A 17,733-nucleotide genomic window follows, 5' to 3' on the forward strand; every position below is an offset into this window, starting at 1 on the left:
CTTGGCAGATTGCCACGGCCACAGTGCCCATAGCAGTAACATTCAAAAAGAAATTTTGTTGTTGTTCGTAACTTACTTGTGCATGTTTTTTTGTCTGGGTTAAGAGCAAATCCTTTAGCACACCGGCAAAAGTAGGAGCCGTCAGCATTCATACACTCATGTTCGCATCCGTGGTTTTCTGAGGCACAGTAGTCCACAGCTGTAAATATTAAAACACAGAGTTTAAGCAGAAACACAAACAGAGGTAAAGGGAATGGTAGAAAGGAAGCATACTTATAACAAATGTAATTAAGGATCAATACTGTTGCCCCCAAAAGAGTATGAATAAATAACTAGGAACCCAAGACCTCCTTCCTGCAAAAATAAAAACCAGGAGCCTAAATCAGGCAACTTATATCAGAAGATAAACTAAAGAACGTAGAAACAATTATTTTTAAAAGTTAAAGAAATGCAAACCAAACAATCACAAGGTATATTTACACCTACTAAACTGCAAAAATAAAGACAAGATAAAATCAGTGGTGTTCAGGCAGCATGGAAACAGAGTCCGAGTTATTCATGGTGGGTAGCATAAATTGATAAAAATCCTTTTGGGAGGATATTTGACAATGTTCACTCTGGAACTATAACCCAAAGAAATAATTGGGGGGAAAAATGGAATTAACTACATGGAATAAGCTATCCAGAGCAGCATTACTTTCAGTGACTATATATATATAGATAGATGAACATTTAATAAGGGTAAATGGTTAGTAATTTATGAGAAAATGTGCTGGCCTATTTCTCATTAATTCTAGAAATATTTACTGAGCACTGAGTGGGCCTAGCCCTGTTTTAGGTGCTAAGGATACAGCAAATAACAAATCAGAGAAAAATTCCAGTCCTTGAGGAGTTCACATTTGGATGGTGGTAGTAGACAAAAAAACAAAATAAATAAGTTAATAGCATAATCTCTTAGAAGGTGGAGAATATTCTGGAGAAAAATAAAATGGTGAAAAGAAATAGAGATTGTGGGGATGCGGGAATGAGGGTGTGATGTAACAGAAGTGTTCAGGAAAGGCCTCGCCAAGAAGGTAGAAGTTGGGCAGAGTCTTGAATGATGTACAAGCCAGGAGGCTATCAGGGAGAAGGCGTCCTGGTCAAAAGGAAGAGCAAGTGCAAAGGCCCTGCGGAGATGGGAACGTGCCTAGTGTGCTAGAGGATCAGCAAGGAGACTAGGGTGCCTGGAACAGAGAGCCAGGTGGGAGATGAGAAAGAGTGCAGCTTAGGAGGGACCACAGCAAGGACTTGGCTTTTATTCTGAGATTAGGGAGTCACTGGAGGGTTCTGAACAAAGGAATGGAGTATAGACCATAGAGGGAAAATGTGACAACCAGGAGAAAATCAGTTAGGAGGCTACTCAATAATTTCAGTGAGGGGGCAGCCGGTTGGCTCAGTTGGTTAGAGCACAGTGCTCATAACACCCAGGTCGCTGGTTCAATTTCCACATGGGCCAGTGAGCTGTGCCCTCCATGACTAGATTGAAAACGACTTGACTTGGAGCTGATGGGTCCTGGAAAAACACACTGTTCCCCAATATAAATTTAAAAAAATAATAATCTCAGTGAGGAATGGTGGGGACCTAAACCAGGATGATGCGGGAAGGAGTGGGGGAGTGGGGAAGTGGTGTCCTGGGTGTTGTGGGTTGAATTGTGTTCCCAAAAAAGATATGTTGAAGTCCTAACCCTTCCCCCCACCTATGAATGTGATCTTACTTGGAAATAGGGTCTTTGTAGATACAGTAGTACCTCGGTTTTCGAATGTCTCCATTGACGAACATTTTGGTTTACGAGCTCCGTAAACCCGGAAGTAAATGCTTCGGTTTTCGAACACACCTTGGAAGTCGAACATGTCATGTGGCTTCTGCTGAGTGCAAGATCCTGAGGCCTAGCTGTCGGCTGTTTTCGAACGTTTCACAACTCGAACGGTCTTCCAGAACGGATTACGTTAGAAAACCGAGGTACCATGGTATAATCAAACTAAGATGAAGTCATTAGGCTGGGTTCTGATTCAATATGCCAGGTGGCCTTATAAAAAGAGGAGAATGCCACGTGGACACACACACAGTAGGACACCAAATGAAGGCTGAGAGTGGGGAGGTGCTGTTACAAGCTAAGGAATGCCAAGGGTCAGCCAGCACCGGAGGCCGGAAAGGATCCTCTCCTCTGAGTCTCAAGGGGAGCACGGACTGCTGGCACCCTGATTTCAGACTTCAAACCCCCAGAACTGTGAGGCAATAATTTCTGCTGTTTTAAGCCATGCAGTTTGTAGTACTTTGCTATGGCAGCCACCGGAAACTAAAACACCCAGTAGATGTAGGCCAACAGGATTCCTGCTGGATTAGAGGTGGGAAAAAGAGAGAAAGTAAGGCCGACTTTGGTGTGAGCAACTGATGGGATGGAGCTATATTAACTGAGATGGGCAAGGGGCCTCAGAGCAGGTTTTGTAGGGGGAGGATCAGGAGTGTCCTTTTGGGCCTTAGGCAGTTATTAACATTATAATTCTAATGTAATTTGTAAATAGGAAGATAAAATTTTGTGAAAAAAGTGGATCTCAAAATTGTTTATTTACAGTGATTTTATCCTGGTAAAATATGGCTCTAATGCAAAGCCTGGAAATTAAAAACAAAAATGTTGGTTGTGTTAGGTGGGAGGATTATGGGTGGATTTTTTTCCTTTAAAAAAATGTATCCCTCTGTAATAGCTTAGGACACTTTAATATCAAAAACTTGTAAATAATAAGGAAATGAAATCCGCAAAATTAATACACATATACAATTAAAAAAAGAAAAACCATGGGGTGGCCAGATGGCTCAGTTGGTTAGAGCACGAGCTCTCAACAAGGTTGCGGCCCCTGCAACTACAGATTGAAAACGGCCACTGGACTTGGAGCTGAGCTGCACCCTCCACAACTAGATTGAAAGACAATGACTTGGAGCTGATGGCTGGTGGGCCCTGGAGAAACACACTATTCCCCAATTTAAAAAAAACACAAAACAAAAAACACTTGAAAGGAAGGAAGGAAGGAAGGAAGGAAGGAAGGAAGGAAGGAAGGAAGGAAGGAAGGAAGAAAGAAAGGAAGGAAGAGAAAGACCATGCAAGGAGAAGATAAGGACATACTTAACATAGTAATCAAAAGATTCGTAATCGAAAGGGAAAAGCTAAAGATTTTTAAAGGGTAATAAATTGCATTGTATTTATTCGTTTGCTCCAGGCTTCTGCTTAAGTATCCACTTAAGTATCAGTATTAAGTTTCTGCTTAAGTATCATTTTTGTAACTTCTTCTCCCTAGAGAATTTTAATAGCACCTAATATTTGTGGGTTTAATACACAAGTCATCATGGTGGGAATGGAACACTCACACAGTTTCAGGATCTGAATGTCAAGGGATATAAGCCAGTTGCTGAAAGTGAGTTGTAACATAAATATTGAGCTAGCACCAACTCCTTATACAAGTTAATGTCTCATCTTTCATGAACCAATGAATCATTAAACAAGTAATTGGGGACACTGAAATCAAGGATACCAAGCCCTGGCAAGTGCCCCAGTCAGCATGTCCCAGGAGTGGGCCATGCTGTAGCCCACACTGGCCTGTGTTAGAAGTCGGCACTCCCACCTCCAACCTCCTCATGCTGGGCCTCATCTGCCATCTTGAAAATCTCCTATACCCTGATGTGGGTGTCTGCTATCGGTCAGCCAGTCCGAACTCTGGCCACCCACTTCTTAGTATCTCCTCCAAAGACAATAGCTGCTAATCTGACTTCCAAGTTCTAGGACACTGACGGTACCACAGTGATGAGTGGTCATTGTACCTAAAAGGCAGATATTCAGACTCTACTTCTTTTGAACTTCCTCTTATACCTTGGGGGATCATCTCTGAGCCCAGCCATCTGTGTCCCTCAGACACACCTGAGTATGCTGGCCCCATATCAGAATGGGGAGAGGTTGGACGCTTTCATTAGGTCTAAGCCACATACTGCAAACTCACCCTTTTCTAGAATTCTCTAGAATAGAATATCCAATGTTGGATTAGGCATTAATAAAGTTATACAGAAGCAGCTCTTTTAATTGACCTCTACTTAATCAACTCCTGATCAATCAATGCTTTTCATTCCCACTGAATACATGGGACCTGATGCCCAGAGCATTCTAAATGCTCAAGGCTGTTGGAACACATATGCACTTCTCTATTGGCTGGGTTGTATACTTATAAAGCAGCTTTGGTGGAACACCTGAGCTCTGGAACACCTGTGTACTTCTCCCATTGACTTGTTGTATGCTTATAAAGCATTAGGTCTATGAACCAGCTGCATCAACCATCGCTTGGGAACTTGTTAGTAATACAAATTCTCAGGTCCTACCCTAGACCTAATAAATCAGAAACTCTGAGTATAGGGCTGTCACATCCGGAGCAACGAGGGTTGTGGGGAGCGAGGAGGGCTGCGCAGGGTTAAGAAAGACAGCAGCCAAGAATAGAGTGCAAGCGGGGCCAAAGGACTCCAGATCTGTGAATCCCATACATTATAATAGGAAATTGATACAAGCCAATCACCCTTGCTTGCAGGCAGCAGAACCGTAAGTCTCAGGATAAGTACTTCCCCAGGGGACAAAACCTTTATGCATATGAATAGATGGAGAGCACATCATTGAATCTCTTCCCCACAGGTTGTGGGAAGGAATGCAGCCACAGAGGCAGAGGCTCTCCTTAGTCAGGGGAAGTTGGGGGGCTGTGCCCACCTCTATCAACCCAGTGGGTTCTCCTGTTGGTCCCCACACAGCTGCACCTGGCTTGGGTTGCCCCCTCCATGGGGAGTCTTACCCGTCATTGACTGACCAGCCGTATTTTGGGGCCAAACAGGGCGACATAAGGTGCAAGCACAAAGGTGAAGCAGAGTCCCTGAAAGGCTCTGTCTCAGATTCTCCTTTCTTTATGGGCAGGTACTAGGGGACAGACAGGTAGGCTGCTGTGTAGCAACATGGGGCCCAGGAATGTGTGTTTTTACAAGCCCTCCAGGTGATTCTGATGCTAAAATTTGAGAACCACCGTTACAAAGAGTCAAAGTTGCTTTTGTTTCCAAATCTATCTATGCCATTTGTACATGTTATTGTAATTCATTTAAATACTACAAATACCAATAAAATGTAAGCACTAAAAGAAATTGAGGTTTTTAAAAAATAAAAACTAAATTGAAAGCTTTGTACAGACTTAAGACAATTTGCTAACCAAAATTGCAATAGAAACAGGCATGGATGAAATAAGTGTAAAAGATAGGGGGAAATTTCATAAAAATTTACAAATATTCTGCCTTTACATTGTGTTACATTAGTCTTCAAATTCTTGCTGCAATTAAAAAAAAAACTGAAAATCATAGACAACACATAATGGGAATGGTTTGTACAATAAAGAACTTTAAAAATCATATTCTTTCAAATGAACTTAAAATTAGTAATTTTGGAAAGTATAATTAAAAGTAATTTTTATCAAAAGTACACTTATGCTTTAAATAAAAATAAAATGGTTAAGGTAGGTATGTATATGTAGTTTGTTATGATTCCGCTCTTTGAATGACATTTTCCATCAATCAGCCAACCACAGGCCCAGTATCATGGAATAAGAGGGCTTCTCCTGGACTTTGATTTCGTGTTGGTTTTGTTTTTTGTGTGCACAGCTCTCTGGGAAACTGAGGGGGAGAAGAGAAATTGGCAAGGCAGGATTCAGGCACTCCTGGGTCCTGAGACCCTGGCCAAGAAAACCCCAAGGTGTCAAATTCCACCTTGATTTGAGGGCCATCCACTGGCTCACTGTGGACAGCAGATGAGATAGACCATCAGTACAGTGTTAGACATGAAGAAGCCCACTTCCAGGCAAGTGAAACTAAAAGCCTTTTAAGGCCAAAAGAGTACTAGCCCATTCAATTCTGACAACCTTTGCTGCATGTTTTTGGTTCTTTGCATAAGTTCCTTGGTTGCAAATCTGTACTTGTAAAAAGAGGGCCAGTTTAAGGGGCAGATGTATGAAGGTGACCTATGTGTATAATTCAGATATGCCACTGTTGCTCCAAGTCCTCATCTACTTCAAAAAAATCCTTTCTTGGCCATTTTGTCTGAAATTTCTATGCTCTCCATTATAAAGAGAAAGAGAACAGTAGGCCCCCTTATCTTTGGGGAACACTTTCTAAGACCCCAGCGATGCTTGAAACTGTGGATAGTACCAAACACTATATACACTGTTTTCTCCTATACATACATACCTATGATAAAGTTTAATTTATAAATTAGGGATGGTAAGAGATTAACAAAAATAACTAATAATAAAATAGAACCATTATAACAATATAATGTAATAAAAGTTATGTGAATGTGGTTTCTCACTCTCTCTCTCTCAAAACATCTTATTGTACTGTGCTCACTGTTCTTGTGACGATGTGAGATGAAGTGAAGTGAATGACGTAGGCATTGTGACATAGCATTAGGCTACTATTGACCTTCTGGCCATTTGGCTACTAAGTAACTAACGTGCGGGGAGCATATCCAGTGTGGACATGCGGGACAAAGGAATACCAGGCAGGACAGAGCTGGGTCACGCTACACAGAACGGTGTGCAATTTAAAACTTACGAGTTGTTTATTTCCGGAATTTTCCATTTAACATTTTTGGACCATGGCTGACTGTGGGAAACTGAAACGGTGGAAAGCAAAGCCGCGGATACAGGAGAATCACTGTAATTCCCTGGCTGCAGCTCTTCAGCCCTCTACATCACAAAGTGCTAAGATCTCAGGAGGGGAAGCCAGTCTCAACATGTTCAGTCTCTGCCAAATATGTGAGAAATTGCTCAGCTATCTCCAAGGATAAATAATACTTTGGCGCAAGGTAATAAAGCCTAAGGTTGACAGTCTCAGATTTACAATCTGGTCACATTCCAAGGTTTTCCCAGCAGGAATCAGTCTGCAAGGGGATGGCATTAGTAGAAATGGAGTATTTTAAAGAGGAGCATTTGGGTTTCAAAGTTCTTTGCCAGAGTTAGAAAATCCAAATTCACCATTTAGAGAAATGGTAGAAGCAATTTTCTTGTTGAGTGTATATTAGACATACAGAGTCAGATTTGCAAAACCGCTCCTCCCTAAGGTACGACTGGATTTGTGTACGCAGGATATTAAAACACAGAGGTTTCTTACTGATTTTGATAACAATCGGGAAGTGTGCTAGGCTGAATGTCCCCCACCCCAAATTCATATGTTGAAATCCTAACCCCCAGTTTGTCAGAATGTGACTGTATGTGGGGATAGGATGAGGCCATTAGTGTGGGTCCTAATCCAATCTGACCGGTATCCTTATAACAAGAGCAAATTTGAACACAAAGGGAGATCAGGGAAAGACCACATGAAGAGGCAACAAGAGGGTGGCCACCTGCAAGTCCAGGAGAGAGACCTCAGAAGAAACCTAACCTGCTGACACCTTGATCTTGGACGTCCAGCCTCCAGAACTGTGAAAAAATACATTCCTGTTGTTTAAGCCCCTTAGTCTGTGGTATTTTGTGATAGGAGCCCTAACAAATTAGTACAGGGAGACATCTAACACTTAACAGTTTAGGGGCGAGGGAGATCCTGCTCCAAAAAGCAGGAGTTAGCTGATGAATTAAAAATCTGCCCTTTCAATATAAAAATCCATCTTCCCATCCCTTGTCCCCAACTTAAATATCAACCATCCCCTTCTCACTGATGGTAACTGATGTAGGAGAATAAAGGAGAAAAGCTTTGAAGGCAGCAGTAATGCCATGTTAAATCCCCGTGCTATTTATTCTGAGTACAGACTTCAATATTTTAAAAAACGTACCAGACATCTGACATATTAATAAAATGCAAGCATTAAATTCATAAAGGATATAGAAAAATTCATAAAGGATATAGAAATTCAAATTCAACTGTTTATCAGTTGGCCGAGTATCAGACATTTTGATGATATTAATGTTAACAAATACATAGAGAACTGTTGTAAGCACTTGACATATATTAACTCATTTAATCCTCACAACAACACTTTGAGGTAGGTATTATTATCAGCCTCAATTTACAGATGTACCTACCTCATAGAGTTGCAATTATATGTAAAATAGGTCCTAGGACTTCGTAATATTCAATAAATGCAGATATATATATTTTTATCACACTACCTCCCTAATCAGATAAGGCTGAATGTAGGGGTAAAGGGATACCTTAATGTCATTCATTTGTTGCACAGCCATTTATTGAGCAATTACTAAATGTCAGGCATGTGCTAAACCCTGGATGGTAATGACAAGCAAATACTATCCATAAGACATCTTAGAATAAATCTTAGAATAAAGACAGGAATGGGCCGGCCCGGTGGCTCAGATGGTTGGAGCTCCGTGCTCCTGACTCTGAAGGCTGCCGGTTCGATTCCCATATGTGCCAATGGGATCTCAACCACAAGGTTGCCAGTTCGACTCCCACAAGGGATAGTGGGCTGTACCCCCTGCAACTGACAATGGCAACTGGACCTGGAGCTGAGCTGCGCCCTCCACAAGTAAGACTGAAAGGACAAATTGAAGCTGAACGGCACCCTCCACAACTAAGATTAAAAGGACAACAACTTGACTTGGAAAAAAGTCCTGGAAGTACACACTGTTTCCCAGTAATGTCCTGTTCCCCTTCCCCAATAAAATATTAAAAAAGAAAAAAGAAAAAAGAATAAAGACAGGAAGGAGTAGCCAAGCTCTTAGCAGTGATTACCTCCAGGAATTAAAACTGGGAAGGAACGACTTTCAGGTTTTGACTTTATACACAGCTGTACTCTGAGTTTTCTGTATTAGTAAGAAAAAATGATTTTGTAATTGAAAATCCCACAAAGGGGAAAAGATTAAAAAAAAAAAACAAAAAAAAAACACCCGAATGCTTGAGATTGCAATCAATCATTCAACCTGAGTCAATGATTCAAGAAAAATGTGTTGCAAGTCCATTTTGTGAAAGATGAAAAGTATAAGTGGCCTCTGTCTTCAAGAGTTTACAATCTGCTTGGGCAGATAAGATACAAACACGACCAAAGTTACCCCAAAAGACAGGACTGTTGGTAAACCCCAAGTGAGCATGTACAGCAGAAAATTCTCCCTCAAAAATACAGATAAATGGTATTTGAAAAATGTACAGTTTGACAGTGACAGATGATTACTAGACTTATCACAGTGGTCACTTTGTAAGGTATATAAATGTTAAATCACTATGTTGTACACCTGAAACTAATATAAAATTGTATGTGAACTATAATTAAAAAGAAATTTAAAACATTTTTAAATGTACTCTTTGGGATGGAAATTAACACAGCTTTAGTGGCAGCTGATGGGTTACAAATACAGGGACTCCACTAAAGCAAAAGGAGAACCTTAGTCAATAATCCACCCTTGATCACCTGACTGTGGAAGGAAATTCAGTCCTGTCCAGAGCAAAATGAGCAGGTAGGGAGATGGGACACTGGCACTTGAATTTAATGTTCCATTAACTCAAAAGTGTGGAAATGTCTAAAAGTCCTGAGTCTAAGAATTGAATTTTCATGCAGGTCACAATCCTAATTACGGGATGAGTCACAGCACTAGAAGCACTGTCATGGAAGCCATTGCGTCCATTCGCCAGTAGCTGAACTTGGTGAATTTCTGCCAAACTTCATTAAATGACTAGGTTAGATTTGCTTCCCCACTTTCTCATCACCCACTCCCTACCCGTTGAAATCTGCCCTTTGTCCCACCCCTCTTGATCATTATCAATGGTCTGCTTGTCATCTTTGCGTCCCTGATGCCTATCAGAGTGCCTGGCAGAGAGTTTTAAAATGTTTGCTAAGATGAACGAATGATTCAACTCTTGTTTCCTTTGGCCTTGCTGGAGCATGACATTAATATTGACCTGGCCTAGAAATTCTCGTTCCCACCATACTCCATGACTCTTCTGATTCTCTTTCCCATGCCCTTTACCCCATTCCCCACCTTAGGCTGTTTCTTCATGAATATTTTACCTGCTCCCCCTTCTCCCTCCTGCTCCCTACATGTGGCTTCAACCCAAGGCTCAGGTCTTCACTCTCTCCTCACTCTACACTTCAGGACATCCGGAAATGATGATAATAATTTCTGTTATAGTAATAATAATAATAAATTGCCTCGTGTGTATTGAACTTTACTCATCATTACACTTACTCCCACAAAATCCTCTTACTCTGCGTTATGGATGAGAAAACTGCACAAATTAAATGACTTAGCAAAGATACATGACTAGCAAGTAGCAAAACTGGGATTTGAGCCCAGGTCTTACAGTATTGAAGGTCCAGATGCCTTCAAAACAAACAAAAAAACACATAAATAACATTTTAAATGAAAAACACATGGAAATTAAAATTTAGAAAGAAATGGATTATGCTGCTTCCTGACTGCGTCGTTGGTTCTAATTTCTCCCTATGGTGTTAGTGCTGTTTTCGGCTCCCTCTTGACATGTCCTTATTGGTGTCCTACCTCAACTTCAGACTTACCTTGTCTAAAACTACTCATTATCTTTTCTAAAAATCTGTTGCCATCACTATCAGAGTCATGGAAGCTCAAACTCGGGAGTCATTTGTGACTTTTCCTTCTCTTATTTATAGCACCTTCTTTCAACCCTTATTCCTTCCCTCTCCATTCCTACAGTCACTACTCATACCTTGGTTCTTGTCACCTCTCATATGATGATTACCATAGTCTCCCAGCTGGTCTTTCCAGCCCTCACCATCTTCCTCCTGGAATTCACCCTGCAGTTTACCACAAGATGAAGTTTCCTAAGATGAGGCTTTACATTTGTCGCTCCCAAGTATGAGTCCTTCAGCAGTTCCTTTTCAGAGATAAAAGTCCAAACTCTTTAGCCTGAGTTTCAGTTGCCTGAACAGTCTGGTTCTTCCCGGTATCTTAAACTTTATCTCCTACTTCACACCTACAGAAATTCTCTGCTTCAACAGAGCTAGTCTCCTCAACTGGTGATTATATAATTTATCATCAAACTGGAATCCCTTTGAAAGTGAAAGGGAGTGCTGTTGAGAATTGAGTCAACAGGCATAAACTGGGAATGTCCTGGATTAATTGGGATTTCTGGTCACCACATTCTTACTGTTCCCTGCCCACCTACATACAGGCCACCTCATAGCAGCTGCTAATAGAATTCTTCCAGGGTCACTACCAGCTTTTGCTTTCCTCTCAATTTCCTGCTCTAAGTCTGATACCTAGGGTCTCCAATTTATGTCCTCGGGTTAGGCTGTGTGCTTAGCTTTTATTTTGGCCTTCTCACTGTGACAGTCTCTCGATCTATCAACTCCCAGCAGCAAGGCCTGCCCCTCCCAGCCCAGCCTCATCCCCTAAGCCTAGAGAGCACTGCCACCTCCACACCACCATCGCCCTTCATGTCTCCCCTTGCCTTAGACATTTGTCCAATTGCTCCCCTTTCTTCCTTGCCCAGATTCCACCCTCACCCCCACAGCCATTACGATGTCCCTTTTCTCTGACCTTCTGTAGTCTCCATTACCTCTACCATTTGCTTTGCACTCAGCACAGCCCCATAGAGCAGCAAATGACCTTTTGAGAATTTGTTCTGTGTCTCTAACCAAGGTAACTGGCAACAAAGGTTATTGCTTAATCATCTCATTCCCAGCCTCAGGCTCTTTCTTGAGGATGCTAATGACAAGAATACCGATGATAAGACCTGGGTCCACACAGTCTCTCCTATTTTCCCACTTTTTTGCTTGTACTCCACCCCCTTCAAGGAAAGGCAGACATTCTTACATGCTGATAGTAACAGCAAGAGAAACACCCATCTCTAATAAACATAGCCCACAACAGCTCCCTGGCAACCACAGCATCTATTCTCATGCTTGTTGCTCTTCAATAAATGTCAAATTCCAGAAGTTAGAGCAAAACCCTTAGAGACACAAAAGTTCTATACTACACAGGGACAGTTAGGCAATTATTTGGCAACACTCAGAGAACTGGGTTCCTCACTGCCTTCCAGCCCCAACCATGGCCTCCATTGATGCTGCCCCATCTACTTACTCACAAGCTCCAGGCTCTCCCTGTCCCTTCCCTCACCCTAATCTATCTTCACCCTGTTTCCTGAAGCTCATCCACTGGCTTTACTCTCAATGGCCTGATTCCCTTCTGACTCTATAGCACCCAAAGTTTCTACCCATTTAACAAATGGTAAGGGAAAAAATATATATAAAACAAAATAGATAGCATGAACTCATTTTGTTAAACATTAACAAAATGTTTTGAGGTAGCTATCTATATGGGGAAAAGACTGGCAGAAAATACAATAAACTATTCATAGTAATTTTCTCATCTGTTTAAGCTCCTCAATGAAAGCATATTATTTACATAATAAAAATTAATTAAGCAAAAATCATAAGACTTGGTATTTACTATGTTGTCTTCTGTTTTTCCAGTGTTAGTGGATATGGTACCCTGCCACCTCTCGTGGTCACCACCAGCAGACTAAAGGGATAAAGAAATCAACTCTAACACTCAGGAGTCCAATTTCATTTGTGGACCTCCAGTGAGGGAGGTTTTCATCCCCATCATTATGTAAAAAAAAAAAAACCTGATATTTTCATCCTTCACCAGCAAAGAGCAGGCTACGACCTACGCTTTATGTTTTGTTGCTTTTCCCTTCCACATCCTTAGCTAACCTCAAGGTATGCTGGAAAATGTAAATTCTATGTGCAACAAAAAAAAATCATTCACTGTTTGTGGGAAGCAAGACATAACAGGGCCCCTGAAAACAATGGGTTGTGGAACAAAAATGCAGGATTTAGAGTCAGAAAATGCAGGTTTCAGTTCTGCTATCAGTCAAGCCTTTTCCTTCTTTTCCTTCCAGATTTTCTGCTTCATAACTTTCCAGTTCATTTTATTGAATACCTACTATTTGCCAGGCATTGTTTGTTGGTAGAAGGATGAGACTGTGCAAGTGTAAAGGGCTTTGCAGACAAACCGGGAGGTGGCATCAGGGATTTGCTGGCCTGCTCTGCAGGTGCTAAGGAGTACCATTATCCATCACTGAAGAAACCAGGTGTCACCCCCCTCTCCTTACCTCTCACTGGGTCACACAATGTGGAGCTGCCCAAGCAGGACCCTACTCAACTAATTGCAAGTCAGTGCCTACAGTTCTAAGCATTGCCCTTGACACCCCTTAGCTGGGGCTTGTGTTTGAGGCTACCATTTGTTCTCTGACCACGGTGTCTTATTAAATACAGTTGGGCTCTTACACCTGGCAGTCATTTGGCAGATCCAATACTTAGGAGGCTGGCTGCCCATGTCTTTGAGGTGCCACTCAGCACCCTCACCCACCACCAAGTGAACCTCATGTATATAACACATGAGTTATATTTAAGTCATCCCAAACATACCCTCCAAATCTGATGAAAATCCACCCGGTCATTTTTAAAGATTGCAGCAACAGGACAACAATATTTACCCAGACAGAGTATCATAAATATGCCTTTTGCAGAGGACCCAGAATGAGAAAATACTAACCTCAGCCATAAGTGAAGCCTTTAAAGTTCCAATTCTAACAACTAGACCAGAGGACTGAGCACCTTATTGAAACTCAAAGGAAAGCAGTTGGGCCTGTGGGAGAGGGGCGCTCCTTCTTCCTCCTCACTGTGCTTAACTCGTCCTTTCTCCTTAAGCACGGCTGGAGGGGATACTCACCCACACACCTTCTCCCGTCCTCCGCCAGGGTGTAGCCACTGTAGCACTGGCAGACGAAGGAGCCCAGAACATTCACACAGAGCTGCTCACAGCCATGGTCCTCCGCCGCACACAGATCCTGGACTGGGGCCAAGTCATGCCATTAGAACACAGCTCTGAAGGAGGAGACCCTCAGCACAAGCAACGCTACAGCACTTGCTAAAATAAGTTTTGAAAACATTGTAAGCAATGATATATGATCATAGTGGAAATTTCAGAAAACATAGAAAAATCGATAAAAGAAAATCCACCTGTAAGCCCCCCACCTGCAATCTTACCACCCAGAGGCAACCGCTGTTAACATTTTGGTGAGTTTCTATGTGTATATATAAAAATATTTTTTCAAAGTTACAATCATTCACTTCTATTAAATGCATTAATTTTAAATTCACATCAGTTTGTATTTTCCCATGTCACTGAAAGAGCCTTGGCAACACTTTGAGCAAACTGTTAGTTATCAAGAGCAGACGTGCACTTATCTGCATCAAGCACCATTCCCACTCTCTGACAACCAAAACGCTTTGCAGTCGGTCTCAGCAATTTATACTGAGGTAATCTGGCACTGTCTTTGACATTTTGCAGATGGGGAAGCTGAGAGAGGGCACAGTGGAAAGACCTGCTACTCTACCAAAAACATGGTAGGTCTAAGAATAGCCCCTAATTCCCAAGTCTGCATCAGCCACTTTGAACGTGCTTTTCCTCATTCCATGCGTCTACCACAGCGGTCTTTGAAAATTCTCTTTGCACTCTATTTATTCATCCCAGTCACAAATGAGGAAAATGGGAAGCCAGAGGAGGTCAGGTAGAGGTAACAAAGAGTACAAGAGAGAAATGGATGTATGGCTATTAGCAGTCGGGTCAAACATTTATTATATGTCCACAAAGCACTGAGCCCTCACTATTTATTCAAATGCAATGCAAGAATGCACTCACAGAAATGCATTTACTGCAATGGAACTAAGAAAATATCAGAGGATGAAAAGGTTAAAGGCATTTTCAATCACCGATTTGGTCTCTCCTTTGCAGAAACTGGCTGACATGATGACATTACTTCTCAGCAAGGAGAATGGCTTGGTTTCCTGACTAGCTATTCCAATAACTTTACCATTAAAGTTGGAGAAAAATCAGAGAGCATTAAAAGGATATATTAGGAATATATTAAAAAGAATTTTTATCGGGTTAATATGACAGCTATGGTAAAAAGTCAATTAACTAGAAAGATTGATTAATCCCCGAATCCAATAGCTACACTTTAATGTAGTCTCCTAGGTCTTTGAATTTTATAGCTTATTATGCTTTTAGGTAAATATAAAATATCAAATTGATAAAAATATAAAAGCTGATTTATTCATCACATCTATTAAATGCATTAAATATTTTTTTAAAATAAAATCTACATCATAACATTAAAAAAGTCTAAGATCCCACAAATAAGGATTCTGGTTTTGAAATGCTAAAAGAAGTATTTTCATTCCCAAATCAATAAGGTAGGTGAAAAAAATTATAGGTGCAAATTCCTTTATCTATTACCAGAATATTTGTTTCTTAGATTTCCCATTGAGATTTCCAATGGATTGTGATATAAGGAAAATACTAATAACCAGAAAAAATTTCATTCAGCTCATGCAAAATTATAGCAAATAATTAAAGAATGACAAAACCTACAGTTAGTTACAAGCCTAGGCCAGAGATCTAAGAAAAGTCGGAATCGCAGGATACTCTTCATTTATTCAATTAATGAAGCACTTACTTTGTCCCATGCACTAGGGAGATAGTGATGAACCAAACAAAAGTGTTCCTGGGGTCACACAGCTTATTTTCTAAGGGTTAGTAACTTGAAGCTCTAGGACTGTTCCTGACTGAAAGAACGGCAAATGCAAATTGCGATAGAACAAGCTAGCCCCATTTGAGGAGTGAAAAGGCCAGAGTGGCTATCAGATGCACCTTACATAAATAGTAAAATACGTGATAGAACATACCAGAACTCCATAAAAAGATGCTGACAATACAAGGAGTTCAGAAAAGGGACAGATTACCTCCGGGCAAGAGTGGATCAGAAACAGCCAGCAGGCAAGTGTGAGAGAATGGAGGGAGGGAAATGGTGCTCTGTGTGGAGGGAACAGTGTAACAATGCAGAAATGGAGGAAAGCAGGACAGGCCTCGTCATTGAATTCACTCTGAGAATTCCAAGGGAAGTAGCAAGAGGCAGATTGGAAGGACAATTGACACCAGATGGCAGAGGGCCTGACAGCAGGCTGCGTACTCTCAAGTCCATTCAGCCGGCAGTGGGGACCACTCAAAGTAAAATCCTTTAAAAGGGACACAGATGACTTCATGCGAGGGGTGCTTTAGAAGGACACATCTTGAAGTATCAGTTTGTCTCAGAGCTGGTGGAAACTTAAAGGACTTCTAGCACAGTTACATGAAGATGGCTGCTTTGTTTGGGAATAGCTGTAGTTTTCTGAATTCCAGGCTGAAGTAGCTCTTTGATTTGCTTACATGTTGATGGGAAAATTAACCTCTTGAAATGAGGACCTTCAAGTGTTCTTCAGAGTTCTTGGACTCACCCATCAGTGCAGCCCTGCACTTCTCCCTCTTGGCAAGTATCACAATGTTGATCACATAGGCCTTTATGTAGTGATGTCGTTATTGTGTCTCCCATGCCAAACTAAGCTCCTGAATTGGGAAGGGAGCATCCCTGTACAAAGGCTTTATGGCCAAAAAATGATACTCTAGCACACTGAAACAACCTACCTCTCAAACCCCAAGTCCATCTCTGGAGGTGGGGGACAGGAGCTTCTCCCCCTGGGTCCTCCCCACTCTGCTCCAGCTGCTGCTTTGCCCCTTCTCTGTGTCCACCAGGAACCCTGCCTAACAGTGGTTAGGAAGGAGTGGTGGGAGCATAGGTAACTTTTATTCTCTTATTTATAACTCTGCTTTCAAATTTTCTAATAAGATTTTATAACAGGAACTTTCATAACAATGGAAAAAATCTATGCCATACAAAAGAACCCCTTTAAAATTAGCATTTCAAAAGCAATGAACCAGGAGCTTGAAGCAATGATCTTTTCTTCCAAAAGACTTCCTCCCATAGGGTAGGCAGAGTGAGACAATGAATGCTTATTCCTTTCAGCACAGGGCTGGACAATCATAGGACAGACTGGGAATAACTGCAAGGTCCCAGCTACAGAAGCAGCAGTGCCATTTTCAGCTGCTCAGTAGAACCATCTGGGGATCTTTTGAAAATCCTGATGCTCAGCCTCCACCCTTCTCCCTAAATCAGAATGACTAGGGATGGGATACTGACAGTTCCCAGATAATTCCAGTGTGCAGCCAGGTCGAGAGTTGGTGAACCTACTGGATTAAAAAGTCCTCAAAACCCTCTGAGGGCAAGGTGCCCAGACCCAGAAGTCAGCTCCCCCTTTAGCATTAACTGAGACCACCAGACTCAGTTTCCTCCTTTAAACATATCTCAGAATTCTAGCTGTCCTTTGTCCCTTCTCAGATTCTATATGAGGGTGCAAAGTGTGGTAAGAACAGAAGGATTATGGCTTGCATTCCAGAAGAATGGTCCCACATACAGCAAGCTTGCCAGTTGGCTTCATTCACGTTTTCCTTTCATACTGTTTTTGGAACGTTGGGGATTTATGGACACTAATGATCTGTACTGTCCCAAAGGAAACCATTGAGGGATAAATTTAATTAAACAAAGACAAAGGAATAAATACAGACTAGGTTCTGACAAAACAACTGTTGTTTTTTGGCAGTGGTCACTTCCATTTGAAACAAATACAGATGTTTTTGGATGATTCCTTATGCTTTTGAAAAACAGCACTTCTTTTTCTCATAGCCCGAAGGGTGATAAAACCACGGGGGATGGGAGAAGCACTAGATTCAGAGTTCCCATTACTCTCTCAAGCTTTATTTTCC

The 17,733-nt window shown here is 41.5% G+C and overlaps 1 protein-coding gene across 5 annotated transcripts in view; it reads right to left on the reverse strand.

Moving 5' to 3' along the window:
* Positions 1 to 17,733, reverse strand: part of MATN2 (matrilin 2) — a 145,399-nt gene that overhangs the window by 44,452 nt on the left and 83,214 nt on the right. For 4 of the 5 annotated variants that reach the window (XM_074317011.1, XM_019714989.2, XM_019714991.2 and 1 more), the window contains 2 exons: positions 13,765 to 13,887; positions 77 to 199 (listed from right to left, as the gene is read on the reverse strand). In XM_074317011.1, coding sequence (XP_074173112.1) covers positions 77 to 199; positions 13,765 to 13,887 — 246 coding nt within the window. The remainder of the gene's footprint in view (positions 1 to 76; positions 200 to 13,764; positions 13,888 to 17,733) is intronic. The other variant, XM_074317012.1, reaches the window with a different exon arrangement.

This window comes from Rhinolophus sinicus, linkage group LG12, assembly GCF_036562045.2.
Source record: "Rhinolophus sinicus isolate RSC01 linkage group LG12, ASM3656204v1, whole genome shotgun sequence".
Classification (NCBI taxonomy): domain Eukaryota; kingdom Metazoa; phylum Chordata; class Mammalia; order Chiroptera; family Rhinolophidae; genus Rhinolophus; species Rhinolophus sinicus.